Raw genomic sequence first — 24,818 nt, 5'->3', positions numbered from 1 at the left:
CACATCATTTAGTTGTTATGAACTCTACTGATCCCAGGTCAGAATGTAAAACACATCATTTAGTTGTTATGAACTCTACTGATCCCAGGTCAGAATGTAAAACACATAATTTAGTTGTTATGAACTCTACTGATCCCAGGTCAGAATGTAAAACACATCATTTAGTTGTTATGAACTCTACTGATCCCAGGTCAGAATGTAAAACACATCATTTAGTTGTTATAAACTCTACTGAACAGACATGGTGGTCTGGCTCTTAATATTTTAGCATGACAACATCCTTCCATATTTGATACATAAATCCACAGAATACATGTTCTATTGACTCCTTTTCAGATTCAGATTCAGATTCAGATTCCTTTATTTACCATTGTGTATCACACATAGGAATTTGCTTTGGTAACATACCAGTGTGCATTCAATATTTTTTCACAGATAACATGAAAAACAACAAACACAAAACAACACCGTGCAGAAATAAATAATAAATAATATAAATAAAGTGCAGTAGTGTTCAATAGTGCAACATATTGCTGATGTCCCTAAGGGGCAAGGGAAAAAGGGAAACCAGCGTCATCCAGCAGCCTGGCAGCTGAGGGGAAAAAACTGTTTTTGTGGCGCTCTGTCTTGGCCCCTAGGTGCCGCATCCTTCTCCCAGAGGGGAGCAGGGTGAGGAGGCCGTGACCAGGGTGGGAGGGGTCGGCCATGATCTTTCTTGCCCTCCTCAGCGCCCTGGAGTCGTGCAGGGACTTGAGGGAGGGCAGGGGACGGCCAATCACCCTCTCTGCAGAGCGTATCACCCGCTGCAGCTTGACCAGGTCTTTTTCGCATGCAGCGGGGAACCAAGTGATGATAGAGTGAGTGAGGATGGACTCTATGATGGCCGTGTAGAACTGCGTCATCATGGCCCTCGACAGTCTGTATTTACGCAGCTGCCGAAGAAAGTACATCCTTTGCTGGGCCTTTCTCAGGAGGGCAGTGATATTGAGTTCCCACTTCAGGTCCCTGGAGATGATCATCCCCAGGAACTTGCAGGACTCAACATAGTCCACCTGAGTGCCACCCAGCATGATGGGAAGGGGCGGGGCTGGGTCCTTCCGGAAGTCCACCACCATCTCCACTGTCTTAAGGGCATTTAGCTCCAGGTTGTTAATTTCACACCAGCTTCGCAGCCGCTCGATCTCCCCCCTGTAGGCCGACTCGTCCCCCTTGGAGATGAGGCCCACCAAGGTGGTGTCGTCAGCAAACTTGAGGAGCTTGACCGACGGGTGGAGGGAAACACAGCTGTTGGTGTACAGGGAAAACAGTAGTGGGGACAGGACACAGCCCTGCGGGGAACCGGTGCTGGTGGACCTGGAGCTGGAAATGTTCTTCCCCAGCTTCACCCGCTGCGACCTGTTGGTTAAAAAGTCCGTAATCCACTTGCGAGTGGAGGCAGGCACTTGCAGCAGGGACAGCTGGTGCTCCAGGATGGATGGTAGGATGGTGTTGAAGGCCGAACTGAAGTCGACGAACAGGATCCTGGCATAGCTGCCGGTAGTGTCCAGATGTTTTAGAGTGTGGTACAGAGCCATGTTCACGGCGTCCTCCGTGGATCTATTCGCTCTGTACGCGAACTGCAGCGGGTCCAGCACAGGATCAGTAATGCCCTTCAGATGGGCCAGGACAAGGCGCTCCAGGACCTTCATGACCACAGAGGTCAGGGCGACGGGTCTATAGTCATTTAGGCCTGTGACCTTGGCCTTCTTGGGGACGGGAATGATGGTCGAGGCCTTGAAGCATGCTGGTACCTGACCGAGCTCCAGCGAGGTGTTAAAGATGTTGGTGAACACCGGGGCGAGCTGGTCAGCACAGTGCTTCAGGACGGAGGGGGAGACAGAATCCGGGCCGGACGCCTTCCGGGGGTTCTGGCTCCTGAACAGCAGCTTAACCTCTCTCTCTGTGACAGTGAGAGGTGGTGGGGTTGGGGGGGAGAAGAGTGGTTGTGTCCGGGGGGGGTGGAGGGGGAGGGCAGGGGGGAAACTCTCCCTCTCAAAGCGGCAGTAAAACTCATTGAGCTCGTTGGCGAGAGGGAGGTTGTCAGACGCCTGTGGGGACCTGGACTTATAGTTGGTGATGGTTTTAAGTCCTTTCCAGACAGAGGAGGAGTTCCCCTCAGAGAGCTGCTGCCGCAGTTTCTCCGAGAAGCGGTGTTTCGCCTCCCTCACCGCTTTAGCAAACTCGTACTTGGCTCGCCTGAACAAGGCCACGTCGCCGCTACGCCTGGCCACCTCCTTCTCCGACCGCAGCCTCCTGAGATGGGCTGAAAACCAGGGCTTGTCGTTGTTGTAGATCTTCCTGTAGCGGAGGGGGACACACACCTCCTCGCCGAGGCTGATGAATGATGTCACAGTGTCCGTGTATTCATCCAGGTTGTTTCCAGCCTCAGGCCCCGCCCACTCAACAAAGTCCTGGTCACAGCCCGCACTCTCCAGCCAGGCACAGAGTCGCTCACTTGCCTCACTGGACCACACTCTGAAACTCCGCACTACAGGTTTTGATATTTTTAATCTCTGCCTGTAGCGAGGGATCAGATGGATGAGATGGTGATCACCCCTGCCCAGAGCAGCACGTTGGACAGAATGGTATGCCTGCGGGATGGTACAGTAGCAGTGATCAAGAATGTTCTCACCCCTAGTAGCACATGTGACTTGCTGTCTGTATTTAGGGAGAGCCCGACTCAGATGAGCCTGGTTGAAGTCCCCAAGCACCACAGCAAAACTGTCCGGGTATTTACGTTCCGCCCCCGTCAGCTGTTCTGCTAGTGTATCCACTGCTGCGGTGACGTCAGCATCCGGAGGAATGTAAACACACACGAGGAGGAACGCGTTAAACTCACGGGGAGAATAGAATGGGCGACAGAGGATGAAAAGCATTTCAATTGCAGGAGAACAGTGTTGTTGCAACACTGTCACATCAGAGCACCAGCGGTTGTTCACAAAGAACATTAATCCTCCTCCACTTGACTTCCCAGCCGCAGCGAAGTCTCTGTCACAGCGAAACGCGGAGAAGCCATCTAACTGTACAGCCCCGTCTGGGACTGTCGCCGTCAGTTTTGTCTCCACGAACGCGAAAACAGCCGTGGATTTGAAGTCATTCTCCCGTGAAACAAGCATCCGGAGTTCATCCATTTTATTGGGTAAAGAGTTCACGTTGCAGAGGAATATACCTGGCAGCGGTGGACGCGAACTTCTCCGCCGTAGGCGAACCAGACAACCTCCTCGCTTCCCCCGTTGTCTTCTGGTCCAACGTACAGCGCTGGCAAAGAACGCTGTCCCCCTCAGCAGAATATCCAGTACATCCGTGGAACGGGTGAGTAATGATGGTAAAATGTCCAGTGGGGTAGAACACCCAATGTTCAGCAGCTCTTCTCTTGTGTAAGAAGGCTCACACGACACGTACAACACGAATAACAGACAGAATGCAACACACGTAGTCACCATAGCAGCCCTGGCCGGCGCCATCTTGTATCTTGCATCTTGTTTTCGGATCCGCAGTGTGGATTCCGCACAGCCTTGCACACCAAATCCAATGTGTTTTACTCATACAGCAAACGGAAGAAACAGAAGTAATTAGTCCAACTTAGTCCTCTTCCATCCTCTCATCTCATTGATGTACCAGCCACTCTACCCCTGAGCCACTTCCGCCCAGTTCATATTCGCTGTTAGGATCCACTCCTATATCAGGCTGCCCAAAGTGTTTCCTAACCTCCTCTGTTTGTATCATGTACTGTAGGCCAGCTGATGTAATTCGTGTTCATCTATATATTCTGTTCAAAAGATAGATCTACAAGCTCACAACACATGGTATCACAGCACATTGTGAGCTTGTATAATAATATACGTTATTAAACTATCTATTATCTATATTCTATTGTCTTCATCTCCACAGAGAGAGACTCAGAACCACACCTGAACAGAAGACATCCAGTCAAACCACAAGTGAACAAAGTAAGACTGGACACATTTTACACTAATTAACATTTCATATCAATGAATGAAATGTTTAAATAGCAGAAAACATCATCAGACTAAATGTTCACGTTATATTCCTGTATCTTTGTCCAAATACTGGCGATTAACTTATACATTTAGACAAAAACAAGTGATCTAATATTATTTACGTAGCTGTTTTTCCCCTTTTTTGACAAATTGTATAGCTTTTCAGAAGGTATTTAAGACAACTTGAATGTTTAAAATGTCTTCATTGTCTTCTCATAGCAGGTGTCAGTCCACAGGAGCAGTTAAAGGTTTATAAGGTCGGTTTGAACCGTCTTGATCGTGTGACATACGTCACTGAAGTGCCCTCCCTCAGCAGCATCTACACAGAGCTCTACCTCTCAGCGGGAGAGAGTGAAGGGGTTAATACCCAACATGAGGTCTGGCAGCTTGAGACAGCTTCCAAGAAGAAGACCCTCCATGACCAACCAATCAAATGCTGTGACATCTTTAAGCCCCTCCTCCTTGGCAGAGACAAACCCAACAGAAGAGTTCTGACCAAGGGCATCGCTGGCATTGGAAAAACCTTCTCTGTGCGTAAGTTCACTCTGGACTGGGCAAGGGGTTTGGAAAATCAAGATGTCATTCTCCTGGTTCCCTTCTCATTCCGGGAGCTGAACCTGGTCAGAGATGAGCAGCACAGTCTTCTCTCACTGATCCATCGTTTCCACCCAGAATTAAAGATGGTCACAGCAGAGCAGCTCGCTGTCTGGAAGGTTGGCCTCATCTTTGATGGTCTGGATGAAAGCAGGTTTCCGCTGAAATTTGAAAACATTGAAATTGATTCTGATGCCTTCAACAACAGTGACATTGTTTCTGATGCCACAGTGACATCATCAGTGGGCCTGCTGTTGACTAACCTCATCAAGGGGAATCTGCTCCCCTCAGCCCTCCTCTGGATAACTACCAGACCTGCAGCAGCCAATCAGATCCCTCCTGCACATGTTGACCTGGTGACAGAAGTACGAGGGTTCACAGACCCCCAGAAGGAGGAGTTCTTCAGGAAGAGATTCAGTGATGATGAGAAGCTGGCCAACAAAATCATCTCACACATGAAGACATCAAAGAGCCTCCACATCATGTGTCACATCCCAGTCTTCTGTTGGATCACTGCTACCGTTCTGGAGGACATGTTGAAGACAGATGAGACCAAAAAGCTGCCCAAGACCCAGACTGCAATGTACAGCCACTTCCTGTGGGTTCAGACAAAGAGGAAGAATCTGAAGTATGACAAAACGGATGAGGTTAATCAACAGCATTCAAGCTCATTAAAGGGTGATGGTGACAGGGCGATGAGTCAAAAACCTAGAGAAAATTCCTGGTTGACCTGGTTGAAGACCACGACACAAAGACTGCTGGGAGTGAGTGCAACAACTAGCAATCGTCCAATGTCCAACCCTGACAAGGAGGTTCTTCCAATGTCCAACCCTGACGGGGAGGTTCTTCTGAAGCTGGGCAGGCTGGCGTTTGAACATCTGGAGAAAGGTAGCATTATGTTCTACCAAGAAGACCTGGAAGAGTGTGGTCTTGATGTGAAAGACGCCTCGCTGTACTCAGGAGTGTGCACAGAGATCTTCAAAGAAGAGACTGTTCAATCTGAGGGAAAGGTCTACAGCTTTGTTCATCTGAGCATCCAGGAGTTTCTGGCTGCAGTCTACCTGTTCCACTGTTACACACAGAGGAACATGAAGGTACTGAAGACATTCCTGGGAGTTGATGTCAGTTCCTTGGAAGACTTTCTGAAGAGAGCCTTTGAAAAATCCACGAAGAGTAAGAATGGTCACCTGGACCTCTTTCTCCGCTTTCTTCATGGTCTCTCACTGCAGTCCAACCAGAGTCTGTTAGGAGGTCTTTTGGGTCAGACAGCGGAGAGTCCAGAGAGCATCCAGAGAGCCATCGACAACCTGAAGACAATGAAGGATGAAAGGTTCTCTCCTGACAGATGTATCAACATCTTCCACTGTTTGATGGAGATGAACGACCACTCACTGCATCAGGAGATCCAACAGTACCTGGAGTCAGGGGACAGATCAAAAGAACTGACTCACTCCCAGTGTTCAGCTCTGGCCCACATGCTGCTGACGTCAGAGGAGGTTCTGGATGAGTTGGACCTGGACAAATACAGAACAACATCGACATGGGGGAAATCCAGACTGGTCCCAGCTGTGAGGAACACCAGAAAGGCTCGGTTAGTAGTCATGTGAATTTGCGTGCGTGCGTGCGTGCGTGCGTGCGTGCGTGTCAATTAACAAGTATAGTCGTTATTGGCAGTAAAGAGTTAAATTAATTATTTTCGTGGACTTTAAGTCATTGTTTTATTTGATGACCTTCCTGTCCTGGCATTTGACCAACTCAAAACATTTACAACACCAAAGGTCAAGTGGTCTTGACCCTAGAATGACAAAACTCCTATGAACATAAAATAACCATTAAAGACACACATACAACAAACAGTTAAAGATTTCACATTAGTGGCGTCCCTGGTTCAGTGGAAATGCTTTTGGTGCTGTGTTGATATACCACCTTCACCATGTGATTCAATTTGGGGTTGAATTAATTCTTTTTCATGACTTTGGATTTTCTTTTCCCTTGAACATGAATTTGAACTAATCTGTTGATAATCTCTGTTTTTACATATTCTACATTTACAGACTTGTTGGCTGTCGACTCGAGAAGCCAGAATATGAAATTGTGTCTTCAGCTCTCAGCTCTAATCCTTCACATCTCAGAGAATTGGATCTCAGTTATAACAACGTGAAGGATTCATTCATGGAACTCATCTCTGCTGGATTAAAGAGTCCACATTGTGAACTGGAGATACTGAGGTCAGATTAATTAACCAGCATTATTTAGATTAGTTCTGTTTTATTATTTATTGTTTGATTCTAATAAGAGGAGTGTGCATTACGTTGACATCATGGTAGAATCATGATACGGTCAGAGTTGGTGTTGGTTAGTCCTCACTCTGGCATCACATCACAATGATACGCTACAGCAGGGCTACTCAACTTGAGATGGCTCAGGGGCCACTCAGCAAAATACCAAAAGTCCAAAGGGCCGCAAGCTAAAAATGACGGTCCTATTTTGGACGTTTACATTGATTTTGTACAGTACACAGTCTAATAATTAAGGAAACGCACAGAAAACAGACACATTTCCATAAGCCAGGCCAAACCTCATTGAACCAAAAGATTTTCATGGATGGAATGATGAAATTGATGACATTTGAATTTTATATCAAATTAGGCTTTATTCACAAAATGTGAAGTGAAAATGAACAGTTCTGGTTCAACCTTTTTGTAACCTCCCCTGTGTCTGGGTATGCAAGGCTAGTGAACTTTGGCAATGTAAAGGTATGTTTTCTCATGCCACTAACACTCCTTTTCATTAATAGGACAGATTTAAAACAAACGTTTATACTTATTATTCAATCACTCAAACCCCAGCATCCCTATTCTTGGGGGACATTCACCAAAAATAGCCGATCTACAAGCTCACCACAAGATGCATTGTGAGCTTTTAGATCGGCTATTTTTGGTGAAGAGAGTTATTGTATGGAAAAATAACTCAAGTACAGTTCAACTCCCCCTCAGATGCACTGTACTTGTAAAACAGTTTGATGCTTTGAGCTTTGTAAAACACAACAGCTCGTTGGAGGAGATTTGTGTTAATAAGCATAGTTCCTTGGCTGCAGCGCGATCTGTTGGAATGCTTGCACTGTTGGTGCCATAGAGTTATAGTCGGAGCTGACTGGCGGAGTCGCGGAGGGAGAGACAAGCAGCGGAGACAAGGGCTAGGTCTTCATTAGCCTGAAACATGACGATCGCGGGATTCGCGGCCGTTCATATCGCACGACCGTCATGCGTCTCCGCTCCAGTGAGCCCGACTGTGGTTGTCTGCTGCAAAATCTCCGCATATTTGTCTGTCTGACAGTCTCGTTGTACTGTAGCTCTAGTGTAGCCGCCTGCATCTCTGCACTGCTACTGCATTCGCTTCCTGACTCTTATCCCTAACTACGGAGTGCACTGAGGGTCAAACATCACCGCGTTTTGCGTTTCGCGTTAACTTTGACAGGCTTAGAAAAATCATATTTTTTTTGGCATGATCATGACGGGCCGCACAGACATGCGGAAAGGGCCGCATGCGGCCCGCGGGCCGCGGGTTGAGTAGCACTGCGCTACAGTAAATACAATATGTGATCCATCATGGCTGCTAGGGAATTATCACGTCCACTTACACAATCATTGAGTGTCAAACTGGTGTAAACACAGACTGGAAGGTTTGTTGGTTCCCCAGCCCACCAGCACCAGCAGTCTGTTGTCTGTTTCATTTAGTCAATAAGGTTGATATCATGGAAACCCACACTGAATAGAACAAATAATACAAATGAGTAAGAAGCAATGCAATAATTATGTATGTATTATGTGTACTATTTTAATAACTGGCCTATATTTGATTACTATCTACTACTGTATACCTGGTACTCTGTCTGTCTGTCTGTCTGTCTGTCTGTCTGTCTGTCTGTCTGTCTGTCTGTCTGTCTGTCTGTCTGTCTGTCTGTCTGTCCTCTCAGTCAGTTTGCTGGATCATCTGTTGTTAACTTGCTGCTTCCTGTTTCCTGTCAGTTAGCTTCCTGTTGGAAGATGACCATGATTTACTTCACATTATTCCTGCCTGCCTGTTCTTTCCATCTCTTTGGTCCCTCCTCCAAAACTCTGATAATCAATCCAGATATGTAATCTTTAATTACAGACTTGCTGGCTGTAACTTCACACAGACAGGATTTGACATACTGCTCTCAGCTCTCAGATCTAATCTTTCCCATTTGAGAGAATTGGACATCAGTTTCAACTGCCTGCAGGAATCACAAGTGGAGCAACTCTCTGCTCTACTGAAGAGTGAAGAGTGTAGACTGCAGATCCTGAGGTAAATAAATAGTGTGTTTTCTCTCTGTGTGGATCTCTACTTGAACATCAACAGCACTTTGTTAAATATGGATTTCTCTGCAGGTTGTCAGGCTGTGGGCTCACAGAGGAAGGCTGTTCTTCTCTGGCTTCAGCTCTGACCTTCAACCCCTCCCATCTGAAACAGCTGGACTTGAACTTCAGCCACTTAGGAGGCTCTGGTCTGAAGAAGCTCTCTGCTGCACTGGAGACTCTGAAGTGAGTAGACTTGGACTGTGTCCATGTTGGTTAGTGCAGTGTTTCCTTACAATGTTGAACTGGAGACTCTGAAGTGAGTAGACTTGGACTGTGTCCATGTTGGTTAGTGCAGTGTTTCCTTACAATGTTGAACTGGCTGGCCAGGTGGGAGGGGGCTTCACTTTTTATTTATTTATTATAATTCAATTTAAAAAATGTATGAGTTTCAGGTTTCAGCCCTTGGCTCACTTTATCAAAGTCAGTATGGAACTCTGTAAATAAATGATGCCCATCGTGTTCTAGGACAGTAGTTCTCAAACTTTTCAGGCCGCGACCCCCAAATAATCATATTTTAACTGGGGACCCCAAAATAATCATATTTTAACTGGGGACCCCCCCACCCTGACGAGCACTAAGAGTTGAGGCATTACATTTTGTATAACACGGTTCTATTGTGAAAATAGCAGATCTGCATGCGAGGCGTTGTGATCGGCTATTTTCATAATTTCTGCCTCTAATATTTGACAATTTCTTCAATTTGTCATTTTAGAGGGATTAAAAAGTCCTTAAATTGTCACTTTAGAAATGTGCAGATACCCTCTATACACTCAAACTTTATGCTGGTTTGTTTACTGTTGAGTGAGAAAACAATGTTGCACATTAAATTAATCATCTGGGGACCCCCCAAAATAATTTGGGGGTCCCGACCGACAGGTTGAGAACCACTGTTCTAGGAGAACAGATCTTTAGTGTGAGCTGGAGGTCATTCTCAGAGGTTTGGACACTAAAAGAAGACAGTGTTTTTACCAGTTCAGTGTCATAGTGAAAGGAACTTGCCTGGTTAATAAACCAGACTCTATCACACACTTTGTTTTGGGAAGAGAGTCTGGAATTTCAGGGAGAGATTCTTTTTCTGGGGGGCGGGCTAAAGCCTATTGACGTAATGTTAGGGGCGGTTTAAAAAATGTCAAGGTGACTTGCTCTTAATTGCTCCCTTTGAACTTCAAAGTGGTTGTAAACCAAAGTAATTGATTGAGCCATACAAGTGTCAATAGCTCGTCAGTGTTCTCTCTAATCAATGAAACATCAAAGACAACTACCTCTTTGATGCCTGTCATAGAGGGGAGGGGGAGGGGGGAATGTGTTTGTGTCCACACAGCCTACAGCCCTGATTGGCTAACCCTTTCTGGTGGCTGGTGGAAATGTATTCTCAACCACACTACACCACGGGGTGGTGTTGTTTGGTCTGGTTTATTAACCAGGCTAAAAAGGAACAGAACTATGTCAGCTAGTGGAGACAGTGTGTTAGACAGTCAGACATTGATTCATTGTTGTTCTATTTCCTACAGTGTGAATCATGGAGGAGAACACTGGATTAAACCTCAACTCCTTACAAGATGTGAGTACCTGTCTGTCTGTCTGTCTGTCTGTCTGTCTGTCTGTCTGTCTGTCTGTCTGTCTGTCTGTCTGTCTGTCTGTCTGTCTGTCTGTCTGTCTGTCTGTCTGTCCGTCACATTGACATTTGATCCATCCATCCATCCATCTTCAACCGCTTATCCGGAATCGGGTCGTGGGGGTAACAGTTCCAACTGGGATTTCCAGAGTTCCTTATCCTGAGCAACTTCCTCCACTCCCTCAGGGAGTATACCGAGGCGTTCCCAGTTTGGAGATATAATCCCTCCATCTGGTCTTTGGTCTGCCACAGGGTCTCCTCCCACTGAACCTCCCACTTACTGAATTTCCCCCTTGGGATAATAAAGGTATCTATCTATCTATCCCAGTGGGACGTGCATCGAGGACCTTCCTAGGAAGGCGCTCGGGGGGCAGGAATTTATTAAATGAAATGTGTTACTAGACTTAAGGTAGCCGCACACTAGCAGATAATCGGGCATTTAATTACCATCCCGACAACCGCCATGTCTGAAATGGCGTCGATTATCGGGCATAAATGTCGTCTTCTAGTGTGAGGGTTCATAGATCCAATCTGAGCCCAACCGAGTGGCTCGCAGGATGATCGGGGTCAGCCCGAATCTTTTCAAAACTGTTTGATATTGTTCTGGATCGCTATACTGGTGTGGAACATCAGTATACTGGTATGGAACATCAGTATACTGGTATGGAACATCAGTATACTGGTATGGAACATCAGTATACTGGTATGGAACATCAGTATACTGGTATGGAACATCAGTATACTGGTATGGAACATCACTATACTGGTATGGAACATCAGTATACTGGTATGGAACATCACTATACTGGTATGGAACATCAGTATACTGGTATGGAACATCAGTATACTGGTATGGAACATCACTATACTGGTATGGAACATCAGTATACTGGTATGGAACATCAGTGGGGGACAGAGAGAACGCAGGAAACGGGGTCTGTTGGTGCCGACAGCTGCTGATCTGAGTCTGATCATAGTATCTGAGTGACAGAACTCTCTCTCTTTTTCTTTCTCCCTCTCTATCTCTCTCTCTCTCTCTCTCACACACACAGACACACTTTTCATACCGTCCGTCCATCCATTATATCGTGATTAGGGATGTGATAAGAAACACTCAGGATAATCGTATCGTGGAGACTTAATTTACCGTGATATCGTCCTCCGTCATGCACTGGGATCAATTCACCTTTTATTTGCAGAGCTGCATATCCAGTACCATTTAAACCCTCTATAATTGGTAAAAGGTACTTATAACATACATACTTGATACAGTATTTCTTTCACCCTATCAAATGTCTTTTCCAAAAAATAGCAGATCTACAAGCTCACAATGCGTCACGTTGTGAGGCCTTGTGAGCTTGTAGATCTGCTATGTTTTGGCAAATGTTCCACCCCCGCCCAAGGATAATGGATTATTATTATCGTGATAATATCGTAAATCGTGATTTATTTTGTCACAATAATCGTGATATGACATTTTCATATCGTCCCATCCCTAATCATGATTGGATGGGAATTAAAACTCAACGGGAGCAGGTTTGTTTTATATCAACCAGAAACAGCAGAAATAATCGCTACTAGTCAGAATGGGAACAGCACAGGCCTCGGTTTGCTCTTGCAAGTCAACGTACACACCCATTTCCTACAGAACCCTGATCTACAAGCCCTGCAATGTGGCACGGAGGGACACGTTGTGGTCTTGGAGATCTATATGTTCTGCGCGCTACAGTCATACTAATCATAAGTCAGACATCATGAGAAGCAAGACGCAGCAGCAGAGCAGTGTTGACCACTAGTTTAGCAGTGGAGAGAGAAGGGAAAGTCAGAGATTTGAACAGATCCATGGATGGACATGAAACGTGTCAAAATGAACTCATTATCACCAGTAAGACTCCCTAATCGGGAGATAAGCGACCGTAGGTCACTTATCTCCACAAATAGGGCAAAATGTGTTTTGCCAAAATCTTCCTGATCCATGTTGATGACATGAGTGTAGACATACTGTGTAGTGATTTTGGTGATTTTAGGGCAAAATCTGTAGGAGCAGTGCCCAAAAATGTGTTTTTAAAAATCGGCCTGGAGGTGGCGCTATATGGGAGAGATTCATGTTGATGGGATGAGTGTAGACATACTGTGTACCGATTTGCGTGATTTTAGGGCAAAAATTGTAGGAGCAGTGTCCAAAAATGTGTTTTGCAAGAATCGGCCTCATGGTGGCGCTAGAAGAGGGCCATGTGAGAAATGAGGGGTGGGGTCTCCGCGCCGGCAAGGCGGACGAATAGGTACCGGCCCCGGCTGTCCCGGTCGCTCCTAGCCGGAGTTACGGCATTTTATGTGAGCTGCAGTGTAAGGGGTCCTCCACTGGGGGCGCCACCACTTTTGCATCCGTTCTGGAGCACCAGGAGTCGGTGGTCCCCGGGAATTCCCTGTGAGCAGCCCCGTTGGGGTGGTCATTTGGTCAGTTTAGCACATTTGGTCATTTTTTACATCTGGGGGTCCCCCAGGGACCTGGGGGTCCCTGGAGCTCCGGGGGTCCTTGGAGGTTGTAGTTTGGCAGGTAAGGAGTGTGTGTGCAAAATTTGGCATGGATCGGGGCAACGGTTGCGGAGATATGAGCAGGGCAAGAGTGTGACGTGTGAGGTGTGACAGACAGACTGACTGACTGACTGACTGACTGACTGACTGACTGACTGACTGACTGACGGACTTACACTTTGTGCAGGGTTTGATAGTAAATGCGACCTACGGTCGCAATCAAAATGGGACACAAATTCCATTGAAGTGTTTTTTTTTCTCTCTTTTTTTCGTTGCGCGAGGCGATGGTGTGTTGAGTGGATAACATTAATGTGTTTGTTTGTATGTACGACGTGTTGCAAGGCCAAGCTTTCAGAACAGCCCCATGACATTTTGTATTCATCATATTATTATTATTTATTGCTGTGTTCGGCCCGACTCAATCTGGATAGAATCCTGTAGCCTGCGGAGTCCCTGACTTTTCACACCTGCTAGTGTCAGCCTGTTTAGATTATCTGGTCAGATAATCTTAAACATTTATCCTGTAGTGTTTAATGCTACCAGATTATCTGGTCAGAGAATCTTAAACATTTATCCTGTAGTGTTTAATGCTACCAGATTATCTGGTCAGAGAATCTTAAACATTTATCCTGTAGTGTTTAATGCTACCAGATTATCTGGTCAGAGAATCTTAAACATTTATCCTGTAGTGTTTAATGCTACCAGATTATCTGGTCAGATAATCTTAAACATTTATCCTGTAGTGTTTAATGCTACCAGATTATCTGGTCAGAGAATCTTAAACATTTATCCTGTAGTGTTTAATGCTACCAGATTATCTGGTCAGAGAATCTTAAACATGTATCCTGCAGTGTTTAATGCTACCAGATTATCTGGTCAGAGAATCTTAAACATTTATCCTGTAGTTGCGACCGTAAGGTCGCAGTTTAGTATGAAAACCTCCACCGGCCGTCCGTCCGCCCGTCCGTCCGTCCGTCCGTCACACACATCACACCTTTGCCCTGCTCAATGTATACGTGTAACGCCTGATACTGAGGTGATGTGTCACTGTGACATCACAGATACTGAGGTGATGTGTCACTGTGACATCACAGGTGAGATCGCAGTGATGTCAGATACTCAGAGCAGGGATCTCCATATTTAGGCATAAACAGGTGACATCACAGTGATGTCAGATACTCAGAGCAGGTATCTCCATATATGGGCATAAAATGGATTCTGTTAGGGATCTCCATACTGTATATGGGCATAAAAGGGATTAGTGATGTCAGATACTCAGAGCAGGGATCTCCATATATGGGCATAAAAGGGATTAGTGATGTCAGATACTCAGAGCAGGGATCTCCATATATGGGCATAAAAGGGATTCAGATGGCGATTCAACTTCAATGAGTAACAATGGCAAACTGTCAACTGCCCGTATGTCTTGATAATTGGTAAAACAAACTTTTGGCCTATTTGTGGCTTATCATCACATCCAACCATCTTAAGATACTCAGCTAGTGGGGAATGCTCTCTTCCCTGGTGAGAATTGCCCCTTTATATAGGGCTTGTTTGTGTATTGTATGACATCACGCCACATCATCAGCTGTGGACTCTGTGATGTCATCGTATCTCCATATATGGCCATCTCCGTATATGGAGATATAAGTCGTCCATGCCCAGGTATGGGCTGGTGAGGTCAGACTTTGTGTGATGGGTAGGTTATCTCCATATATGGAGATTCAACATTCCAGGTGTAACTATGGCTGCCCGTATGACGTGAGAGGTGGAGGCTGTGATATTTGTGGAGATAAGCGACCAACGGTCGCTTATCTCCCGATTAGGGAGTCTTACTGGTGTTTAATGCTACCAGATTATCTGGTCAGATAATCTTAAACATTTATCCTGTAGTGTTTAATGCTACCAGATTATCTGGTCAGAGAATCTTAAACATTTATCCTGTAGTGTTTAATGCTACCAGATTATCTGGTCAGATAATCTTAAACATTTATCCTGTAGTGTTTAATGCTACCAGATTCCATCACACCAGATGATCTGCTAATGTAAGGCCAGTCTTAGTGAGGAAATGTCTTGAGAAGGAATTTATTCCATATTTGGACATTTTCCTGTCCTGACAACCACTGGTGGACAAAAGTACAAATTACAACTACAGTATTTTTTTAATCAATGCATTGTTGTATTGAAAGAACATTTCCCCAAAAATAAATGCATTAAAACAGAACTGTTAGTGAAAATAGCCGATCTACAAGCTCACAACACGCCGCAGTGCAACGCGTTGTGAGCTTGTAGATCTGCTATTTTCACTATTTGAAAAAAGTCTTAATTTAGCTTAATCCAGATCTGAGATCTGACCGTCCGCCCAAATATCAGATCTACAAGCTCACATCCACATATGGTTCCTCAAAGAACCTTCTTTGAACCATTAACCATTTAATGTCTTAATATGTGAACATTCATTGGAAATATAGCAGATTTACAAGCTCATAACGCATCGTACTGCGACAGAGCAGACCAAGTATAGAGCCCTGAGAGACACCGGTCGATGAAGGGTTAAAGTGGTTGATGCTTCTCAAAGTGTGGTCCGGGGACCCCCAGGGGTCCTTAGGGGGTTCCAGGGGGTCCCCAGCAAAATGTTTAATACAGCATCACTCATTTGAACCACTTTATCCATATTTTACACCTTGGCTATTTAACACATTTAGAGCTATAAAACATCTGTGTCATTTTAGATTAGATCTTTATATTTAGAAACAAGGAATGTCAGAAAACTCTTTTCTCCACTTTATAACTTTTGGTGTTTTTCCTAAGTTAGCGCCCCCTAGTGTACTGGATCATACTACAGCCTCACACAGAAGTACCTAAAGTATCAGATCTACAAGCTCCAAACATGGTGTGAAGTGAGGCGTTTAGAGTTTGTAGATCTGATACTTTTGATACTTCTGAATTTGAATCCTGAAAAGTAAGAGTTTTGGAGATCTGAGGTGATTTGTAGATTCAGCCTCAGCTCTAAATGGGTTACAAATAGCAGATCTACAAGATCACAGACCATCACTTGGTGCTGCGCTGAGAGCTTGTAGATCTGCTGTTTTTGAAACGTTCTGAAAAATATTGAACGTGTGTGTGTGTGTGTGTGTGTGTGTGTGTGTGTGTGTGTGTGTGTGTGTGTGTGTTTGTGTGTGTGTGTGTGTGTGTGCGTGCGTGCGTGCGTGCGTGCGTGCGTGCGTGCGTGCGTGCGTGCGTGCGTGCGTGTGTCAAGGACCCCATCTGAAAAAAGTTTGTGAAAACAGCAGATCTACAAGCTCACAACATATCATGATGCAACGTGTTATATTGTATTACTTATGTTTTATTTTAGCTCGGTATTGTTTAATCTTCATCCTTCCTTGTTTGTTTTTCGTTGTTCACAGCTTTTCTTTCTTACTTCCCTGTAACCTTAAACTGTGCTGCCTCCGGGCAACTGAATTTACCCCTTGGGAGGATCTATCTATCTATCTACCTATCTATCTGTCTATCTGTCTATCTGTCTGTCTGTCTGTCTGTCTGTCTGTCTGTCTGTCTGTCTGTCTGTCTGTCTGTCTGTCTATCTGTCTGTCTGTCTGTCTGTCTGTCTGTCTGTCTGTCTGTCTGTCTGTCTGTCTGTCTGTCTGTCTGTCCGTCCGTCCGTCCGTCCGTCCGTCCGTCCGTCCGTCCGTCCGTCCGTCCGTCCGTCCGTCCGTCCGTCCGTCCGTCCGTCCGTCCGTCCGTCTAATAGATCAGTTCATTTCAAATAGTCAATGTATACAGCAAATGCTGTCTGTCTATCTATCTATCTATCTATCTATCTATCTATCTATCTATCTATCGATCTATCTAATAGATCAGTTCATTTCAAATAGTCAATGTATACGGCAAATGTTTTAAGTATTTACACACATTTTGACACTATATACAGTACATGAATGTGTCTGGGGACCCCCTGGAACCTCCTCAAGGACCCCTGGGGGTCCCCAGACCTCACTTTGAGAACCACTGTATTCATTATCTATAAATCTGTACAATATTCATGTTTAAATGTGTTAGACATACAGAGCTCCCCTATATTGATTCCCCCCCCCACACACACACACACACACACACACACTGTTCCTGATTATTACAGTATCACTGTGTGTGTGTGTGCGTGCGTGCGTGCGTGCGTGCGTGCGTGTGTGTGTCACTGCAGTGAATGATGTATTTCATGTTTACTGTGTTGTTTTCTCATCAGATTCTCATCGTCTCACACTGGACTCAAACACAGCAAACAGATTCCTCTCTCTCTCTGAGAACAACAGGAAGGCGACTCGGGTGGAACAGCCTCATTCATATCCTGGTCATCCTCACCACAGGTTTGAAGGAATCGTCCAGGTTCTGTGTACAGAGGGTCTGACTGGACACTGTTACTGGGAGGTAGAGAGGAGTGGAGGGGTTACTATAGCAGTAACTTACAGAGGAATCAGTAGGAAAGGAGAGGGTGAGGAATGTAGGCTTGGATACAATAAAATGTCATGGAGACTGTACTGTTATGATGGTAACCATGGTAACAGATACAATGTCACACACAATAGTAAGGAGACTTTCCTTCCTGATCGTCCCTCTGACTCCAACAGAGTAGCAGTGTATCTGGACTGTCCTGCTGGGACTCTGTCCTTCTATGAAGTGTCCTCAGACACACTGATCCACCTGTACACCGTCCAGAACACATTTACTGGACCTCTCTATGCTGGCTTTGGGCTTAACCCTGACTCCTCTGTGTCTCTGTGTGAGGACAGACAGACAGACAGGCTGTGAGGACAGACAGACAGACAGACAGACAGACAGACAGACAGACAGACAGACAGACAGACAGACAGGCTGTTGTATCATAATTTAATAATCAGGAAGGGGGGGGGGGGGTTACAGAATCAATATGGTTTGGTTTCCAGCGATGGGGGAGGGGGGGGGGGGGGGGGGGGGGGGGGGGCTCTGTGTGTCTAACACATTTAAACATGAATATTGTACAGATTTATAGATCATGAATACAGTGGTTCTCAAAGTGGGGTCCGGGGACCCCCAGGGGTCCTTGAGGGGTCCCCAGCAACATTCATGTGTATATAGCATCAAAATCAGTGTGACCACTTTAACCATTTAGAGCATTCATTGACTATTTGAAAATAGACAATCTACAAGCACACAACACACCGCATCACAGCGTGTTCTGAACTTGTAGATCTGCTATTTTCAAAAAATGAATCTTGTACAAATGGAGTCTCTGGAACAAACTGTTCAGATTGACATGAAAACGTTTGTTCTCAACCTGTGGGTCTGGACCCCCAGGGGGACCCCCAGAGGGACCCCCAGAGGGACCCCCAGAGGGACCCCCAGGGGGACCCCCAGAAGGACCCCCAGAGGGACCCCCAGGGGGTCCCCAGATGACAGTGAAGTGACAATGAAAGAACCTTTAAAAGTAATCAAAGTATAAACTGGTCAAACATTGGGCAAATTGTCAAATAACAAAGAGGCAAATATTGTGAAAATAGCTGATCTACAAGCTCACAACGGCTCGCAACCTGGAACTGAGTCAAACCAAATGTCTTAACTTAATTTGGGGGTCCCCATTATTCTGGGGGTCCCCATTATTCTGGGGGTCCCCATTATTCTGGGGGTCCGACCCATAAAGGGTTAGAACATGAATATTGTAAAGTTTTATTGATAATGAAAAATATTACATTTACTCCAATGAAGGGTTTTGAAAATCATTGTATTTTACCTATAAAATGTCATTATAATTGTAATTTATGTTGAACCTTTCATGTATATTTACTGATATCTTCAATACAATGAAACCAATGTTATTGTATTTACATTGTTCTGTTGTTACATCAATTAATACCATTGTGAAAATACAAAGAAAAATAAAGAAAAACATTTTACATGTACATTTTTGCCGTGAGAGTTTTTACCTTTCTGTACAGAGAGAAAACACTCACCTATACGCTCGCGAGGAGCTAAATCCGTGCAGTCTAACCAAATACCATTATTTTGCATTGTTTTCTACAAGTTGTTCTTGTTTTTCTGCATAAGGTGTCCTCCAGACTAAGCGTGGTCACCATCGGTGCTGCCGCTAGGATCAGCGGTGGCCGCACCGCGGTGAGACACAAACACACTCGCTCAGTGAGTAAACGCTGCGCGGTATTTCACCAAGATGAACACAATCCATCTCTCACCGCCCGCGTACACATGCACAAACGAGTACGCTGGCGGTGGATTTCACGGGACCGCGCCCGCTCTCCTCGCCGGTCTAAAAAGCCGCCCGCCTCTCATTGAAAATGAATTGCTAGGAGGCGGTGACCGCGCCTCGTCTGGAGGGCACCTTCTACTGTTTTATGTGTCATTGACTGTAGACAGAGTCATAGTTGTACTGTTTTATGTGTCATTGACGCGTGATTACGGATCCAACTGGGAAAGATGGATGGAAACGGCATAGAGCGCTCGTTTTCACAGTTATTGTCCACGACATTGCAAGCGGCGCGAAGGCCAGCGGACAGGGCCGCGCGAGTTACGAAGCCGTGGTGAATGCAATCGTTATATTTATGCCCAGGCCGTAAGGCCTGGGCAAGCGCACGATAAACGCCATGATAATTGGGTTTTGGTGCACCTCGCGCTGTCCAAGAGACCACAACGGAGCGCTCCCTACGTCCGGTCCAGCCAATCACAAGCTTCAAAAATGAGTCCGGGGCGTGGTTATCCATCTTTCCCAGTTGGACCTGTAATCACACGTCATTGACTGTAGACAGAGTCATAGTTGACTGTAGACAGAGTCATAGTTGTACTGTTTTATGTGTCATTGACTGTAGACAGAGTCATAGTTGACTGTAGACAGAGTCATAGTTGACTGTAGACAGAGTCATAGTTGACTGTAGACAGAGTCATAGTTGACTGTTTTATGTGTCATTGACTGTAGACAGAGTCATAGTTGACTGTAGACAGAGTCATAGTTGTCGGACAGTTTTTGAAGTTCCGCCTCGGTCATCGACTGAGTCGACTTCATCAGATCAACAGACTGTAATTCTGTTATCAGTTAAAAAAAGGACCCAAATTGCTTGACAAAAGCTTTTTTGAGACCTGAAAGCCTTTTATCCTTTTAGTTGACCGTTTACCAGTGAAGTGTACTGTCACCAAACTGTAAGGGGGGGGGGAGGATTTCACTCACACACACACACACACACACACACACACACACACACACACACACACACACACACACACACACACACACACACACATGCACACATGCACGCATGCATGCCAGGACATTAACAACGTGTGATTTTTTCTCAAGTTGACTCGACTGACAGTAAAGTTGAAGTTGAGTCGACCGTTACTTTTATGATGTCATCATATTGATTGGGAGGGTTAGGGTCCTACTGCCAGATGTTATAATGTATTTATTGGGCCTGGTGCCAGCAAAAAGCAGCTTACCTTTGTGATGTTATAGAAAATTATCTATTGGTTCTTTCTAAACTAATTATTTTTATAATGGACGCTCAAATGTGTACTTTGGTCAAACTGGCGGCAGAGGGCAGCCTTATGCAATAATTAATGTGAATTGGGCCGCTCGGCTTGCCATCCATTCAGAGCATAGAAATGCATTTTCTAGATCAGATCCACAGAAAACAGCCAGGAAGTGATTTGGGACTCCATTATTGCTAACGTGCGGTGGATTTTTGAGAGCAGCATTAGGGGAGATGTTTTTACTGTACACGGCGACGCGACCCCTCATCAGCTTACAGTCATCAGACAAGGTAAAAGAACGAGAGCCGTATTGGCAACGAGCTGGGTTCAGAGTATTTCTTATATAAGGCTGCAGCCACACTAAACTACCTATGAGAGTAGATTCCCCTTTCTGTCAATGCATGTCAATGAGAATGGAGCGTTTATTTGCAGAAATCCTCTACTGCAGGGGTCTTCAACAGGGGGTCCGGGACCCCTAGGGGGTCCTCAGAGTTACTGTAGGGGGTCCTCCAAATCTTTGTGTGATAGAAACCTTTTTTAATTAATTGTTTTATATATTAACCACTTGAACCATAGTGTCCAAATTCTGAGACTTTAGCCGAAAATAGCAGATCTACAAGCTTGTAGATCTGCTATTTTCGCAAAGAGCTTTTGTGTAGAGGGGAAAAAGAGCAGACTAAGTACAGAGTGAAAGGTCAAGTTTATTAAGTATTGACGGTTCAAGTGGTTAAATATCTGAAAACACAAATTGACATGAATCCAAAATACACTGATGATTTTGCTGTCAAACAATGAAACTATATGGAATCTATGAACAGGTTGTGGGGGTCCTTGCTTCATCTCTCTCAGCTAAGGGGTCCCTGCTTCATCTCTCTCTCAGCTAAGGGGTCCCTGCTTCATCTCACTCTCAGCTAAGGGGTCCCTGCTTCATCTCTCTCTCAGCTAAGGGGTCCCTGCTTCATCTCTCTCTCAGCTAAGGGGTCCCTGCTTCATCTCTCTCTCAGCTAAGGGGTCCCTGCTTCATCTCTCTCTCAGCTAAGGGGTCCCTGCTTCATCTCTCTCTCAACTAAGGGGTCCCTGCTTCATCTCTCTCTCTCAACTAAGGGGTCCCTGCTTCATCTCTCTCTCAACTAAGGGGTCCCTGCTTCATCTCTCTCTCAGCTAAGGGGTCCCTGCTTCATCTCTCTCTCAACTAAGGGGTCCCTGCTTCATCTCTCTCTCTCTCAACTAAGGGGTCCCTGCTTCATCTCTCTCTCAACTAAGGGGTCCCTGCTTCATCTCTCTCTCAACTAAGGGGTCCCTGCTTCATCTCTCTCTCAGCTAAGGGGTCCCTGCTTCATCTCTCTCTCAACTAAGGGGTCCCTGGGCTGAAAAAGGTTGAAGACCTCGCTCTACTGATAGGAAAACGCTTCATTCCCATTGAAATGCATTGACAGAACGGGGAATCCACTGTCATAGGTAGCTTGGTGTGACTTCCTAACTTAAAGGGATATTCCACTTTCAACAGGGAGCAGTGGAAGGGCCTCTCTCCACATACCATTGTAACTTCAAACTCCATTTTAACCATGATAGATTCATTAGAAACACACATTATTTTTTCTGGTGACTCATATTACCCTCCTAATACGTGAGCAGGCCGTGTTATTTCGATAACCTTTTTCATTTATTTTTAATAATTATTTGGGAAAATGGAAAAAATGAAATACAAAAAAATAATTATAAAAAATACATGAAAAATGTTATATAAAAAAAAACACGGCCTGCTCACATATTAGGAGGGTAGTATGAGTCACCAGAAAAAAATAATGGGTGTTTTTAATGAATCTATCATGGTTAAAATGGAGTTTGAAGTTACAATGGGTGTGTGTGGGGAGAGGCCCTGGGCCTGGAGGGCCTGGTAACATTTACATCAAATATCTAAATATTCAATCAAGCTAATTAAAAACTGTTCAGGGTGTTCATAAAAGCCTGATTAGATGATAAAACTACGAACAGTTTTTTTGAAAGTGAAATATCCCTTTAAGCTCTATTTGCTATATTTCTGTCTTTGAAACAATATAGAGATAGCAATGTCAATGCCATTAGGTGCATGTATCTTTTGGGGGGTTATAGGCTAGATATCCGCTACACATAGTAAGCCTATATTTCTATATCTATCTTTGAAGAAAACAGAGAGATAGATATTGTCATTTGGAGCTCATAGTAATGTTAATGACATGTTAGAAGCAGATCAGCCTCAGTTTGCACTCTGTCATGTCTGCATCTTTTACTAATAAACTGTTTGTACCAGAACTCAACATCCAACGTCTACACAGTTTCATTTACATAATCATGTCCAGGAAGGATTCACAACCTCATCTCCATATTCTAGTCTGGCCAACCAGACTTCTCTACATGGAGAGAGTTGACTGGAATCAGAAGGATTCACAACCACATCTCCATATTCTAGTCTGGCCAACCAGACTTCTCTACATGAAGGATTCACAACCACATCTCCATATTCTAGTCTGGTCAAACAGACTTCTCTACATGAAGAGAGTTGACTGGAATCAGAAGGATTCACAACCACATCTCCATATTCTAGTCTGGTCAAACAGACTTCTCTACATGGAGAGAGTTGACTGGAATCAGAAGGATTCACAACCACATCTCCATATTCTAGTCTGGTCAACCAGACTTCTCTACATGAAGGATTCACAACCACATCTCCATATTCTAGTCTGGTCAAACAGACTTCTCTACATGGAGAGAGTTGACTGGAATCAGAAGGATTCACAACCACATCTCCATATTCTAGTCTGGCCAACCAGACTTCTCTACATGAAGATTCACAACCCACATCTCCATATTCTAGTCTGGTCAAACAGACTTCTCTACATGGAGAGAGTTGACTGGAATCAGAAGGATTCACAACCACATCTCCATATTCTAGTCTGGTCAACCAGACTTCTCTACATGGAGAGAGTTGACTGGAATCAGCCTCTCCTCTCCTAGCTCAGAATATGTGTAGCAGATCTCTGTAAACCGCTGTCAAAGAGCTGTTGAGACAAAACAACATTCAGTGTTTTTCTTCAATAATCTTCAGTGCGTTCAGTTTTCTAGGACCAGCAAAGGCTCTCACAGACACAGAGTCACACCCTGTAAACTCATGTAGTACCGGACTCTCACAGAGGTTTCTCTCAAGCAAGGCCTAGCTTGTGTACTGTATGTACGTATGTATGTACGGTATGTCCACTAATCATGTGTGGTTTTGTGTACCATGCTTTTGATACAGTATAGATAGGGCTAAACAGAGAACCATTAGGGTAACATGTCATTAGGTCGAACACCCTTTGGATCGACCACCAAACTCTAACCCAAACCCTAATCCTAAACCTAACCTCAGTAAAACTATGCCTAACTCTAACCCTAACCCTAAACCTAACCTCAGTAACCGTGATGAGGGTGCTAGGGGAACCAACCCAATCTAAAATTGCAACATTCTTTCTTTTAAAAACAAGATGGCGAAAGCACTATTCTCTATACTGCATCTTAGGCATTGACTTTGCCTAGGACAATATATTGAAGTCTTCACTCCCTAACCTAAACCTAACCTCAGTAAAACTATGCCTAACCCTAACCCTAACCCTAACCTAAACCTAACCTCAGTAAGACTATGCCTAACTCTAACCCTAACCCTAACCCTAAACCTAACCTCAGTAACCGTGACGTGGGTGATTATCTAACCTGCCGACGCTGTTCGAACCCAACAGGAGTGTGTGTGTGTGTGTGTGTGTGTGTGTGTGTGTGTGTGTGTGTGTGTGTGTGTGTGTGTGTTGTGTGTGTGTGTGTGTGTGTGTGTGTAAAATCAAAGGACTTCTCTTCTCTCTCCTCAGGTTCAGGTGAGGACAGACACGCCTCTCTCTCTCTCTCTCTCTCTCTCTCTCTCTCTCTCTGTCTCTCTCTCTCTCCTCTCCTCTCTCTCTCTCTCTCTCTCTCTTCTCTCTCTCTCTCTCTCTCTCTCTCTCTCTCTCTCTCTCTCTGCCTGAGGGGAGTGGCATTGTCAGGTGTGTGTGTGTGTGTGTGTGTGTGTGTGTGTGTGTGTGTGTGTGTGTGTGTGTGTGTGTGTGTGTGTGTGTGTGTGTGTGTGTGTGTGTGTGT

At 45.0% G+C, this 24,818-nt stretch overlaps 3 protein-coding genes across 3 annotated transcripts in view; all 3 read left to right on the top strand.

Annotated features, from left to right (window-relative positions):
• The window catches only part of LOC308308493 (protein NLRC3-like), a 280,490-nt gene extending 262,459 nt beyond the window's left edge, over window positions 1–18,031 (top strand). Inside the window, exons 5-12 of the mRNA XM_080753907.1 lie at window positions 3,931–3,989; window positions 4,260–5,281; window positions 5,444–6,225; window positions 6,689–6,862; window positions 8,868–8,963; window positions 9,047–9,199; window positions 10,528–10,577; window positions 17,413–18,031. Of these exons, the coding sequence (XP_080610033.1) occupies window positions 3,931–3,989; window positions 4,260–5,281; window positions 5,444–6,225; window positions 6,689–6,862; window positions 8,868–8,963; window positions 9,047–9,199; window positions 10,528–10,577; window positions 17,413–17,975 (2,899 nt within the window). The 3' untranslated portion in view covers window positions 17,976–18,031. The remainder of the gene's footprint in view (window positions 1–3,930; window positions 3,990–4,259; window positions 5,282–5,443; window positions 6,226–6,688; window positions 6,863–8,867; window positions 8,964–9,046; window positions 9,200–10,527; window positions 10,578–17,412) is intronic.
• Window positions 1–24,818, top strand: part of LOC308308491 (uncharacterized protein) — a gene marked incomplete at its 3' end in the record, with an annotated part of 306,519 nt that overhangs the window by 210,982 nt on the left and 70,719 nt on the right. The gene's annotated exons all lie outside the window — the stretch shown is intronic.
• Window positions 1–24,818, top strand: part of LOC308308406 (protein NLRC3-like) — a gene marked incomplete at its 5' end in the record, with an annotated part of 157,017 nt that overhangs the window by 125,611 nt on the left and 6,588 nt on the right. The window lies entirely within an intron of this gene.

The sequence above is a fragment of the Nannobrachium achirus genome (assembly GCF_963921795.1).
Source record: "Nannobrachium achirus genome assembly, chromosome: 23".
NCBI lineage: Eukaryota > Metazoa > Chordata > Actinopteri > Myctophiformes > Myctophidae > Nannobrachium > Nannobrachium achirus.
Note: the sequence above shows the minus strand (reverse complement) of the source record. Positions and strands in the feature narration are given on the sequence as shown.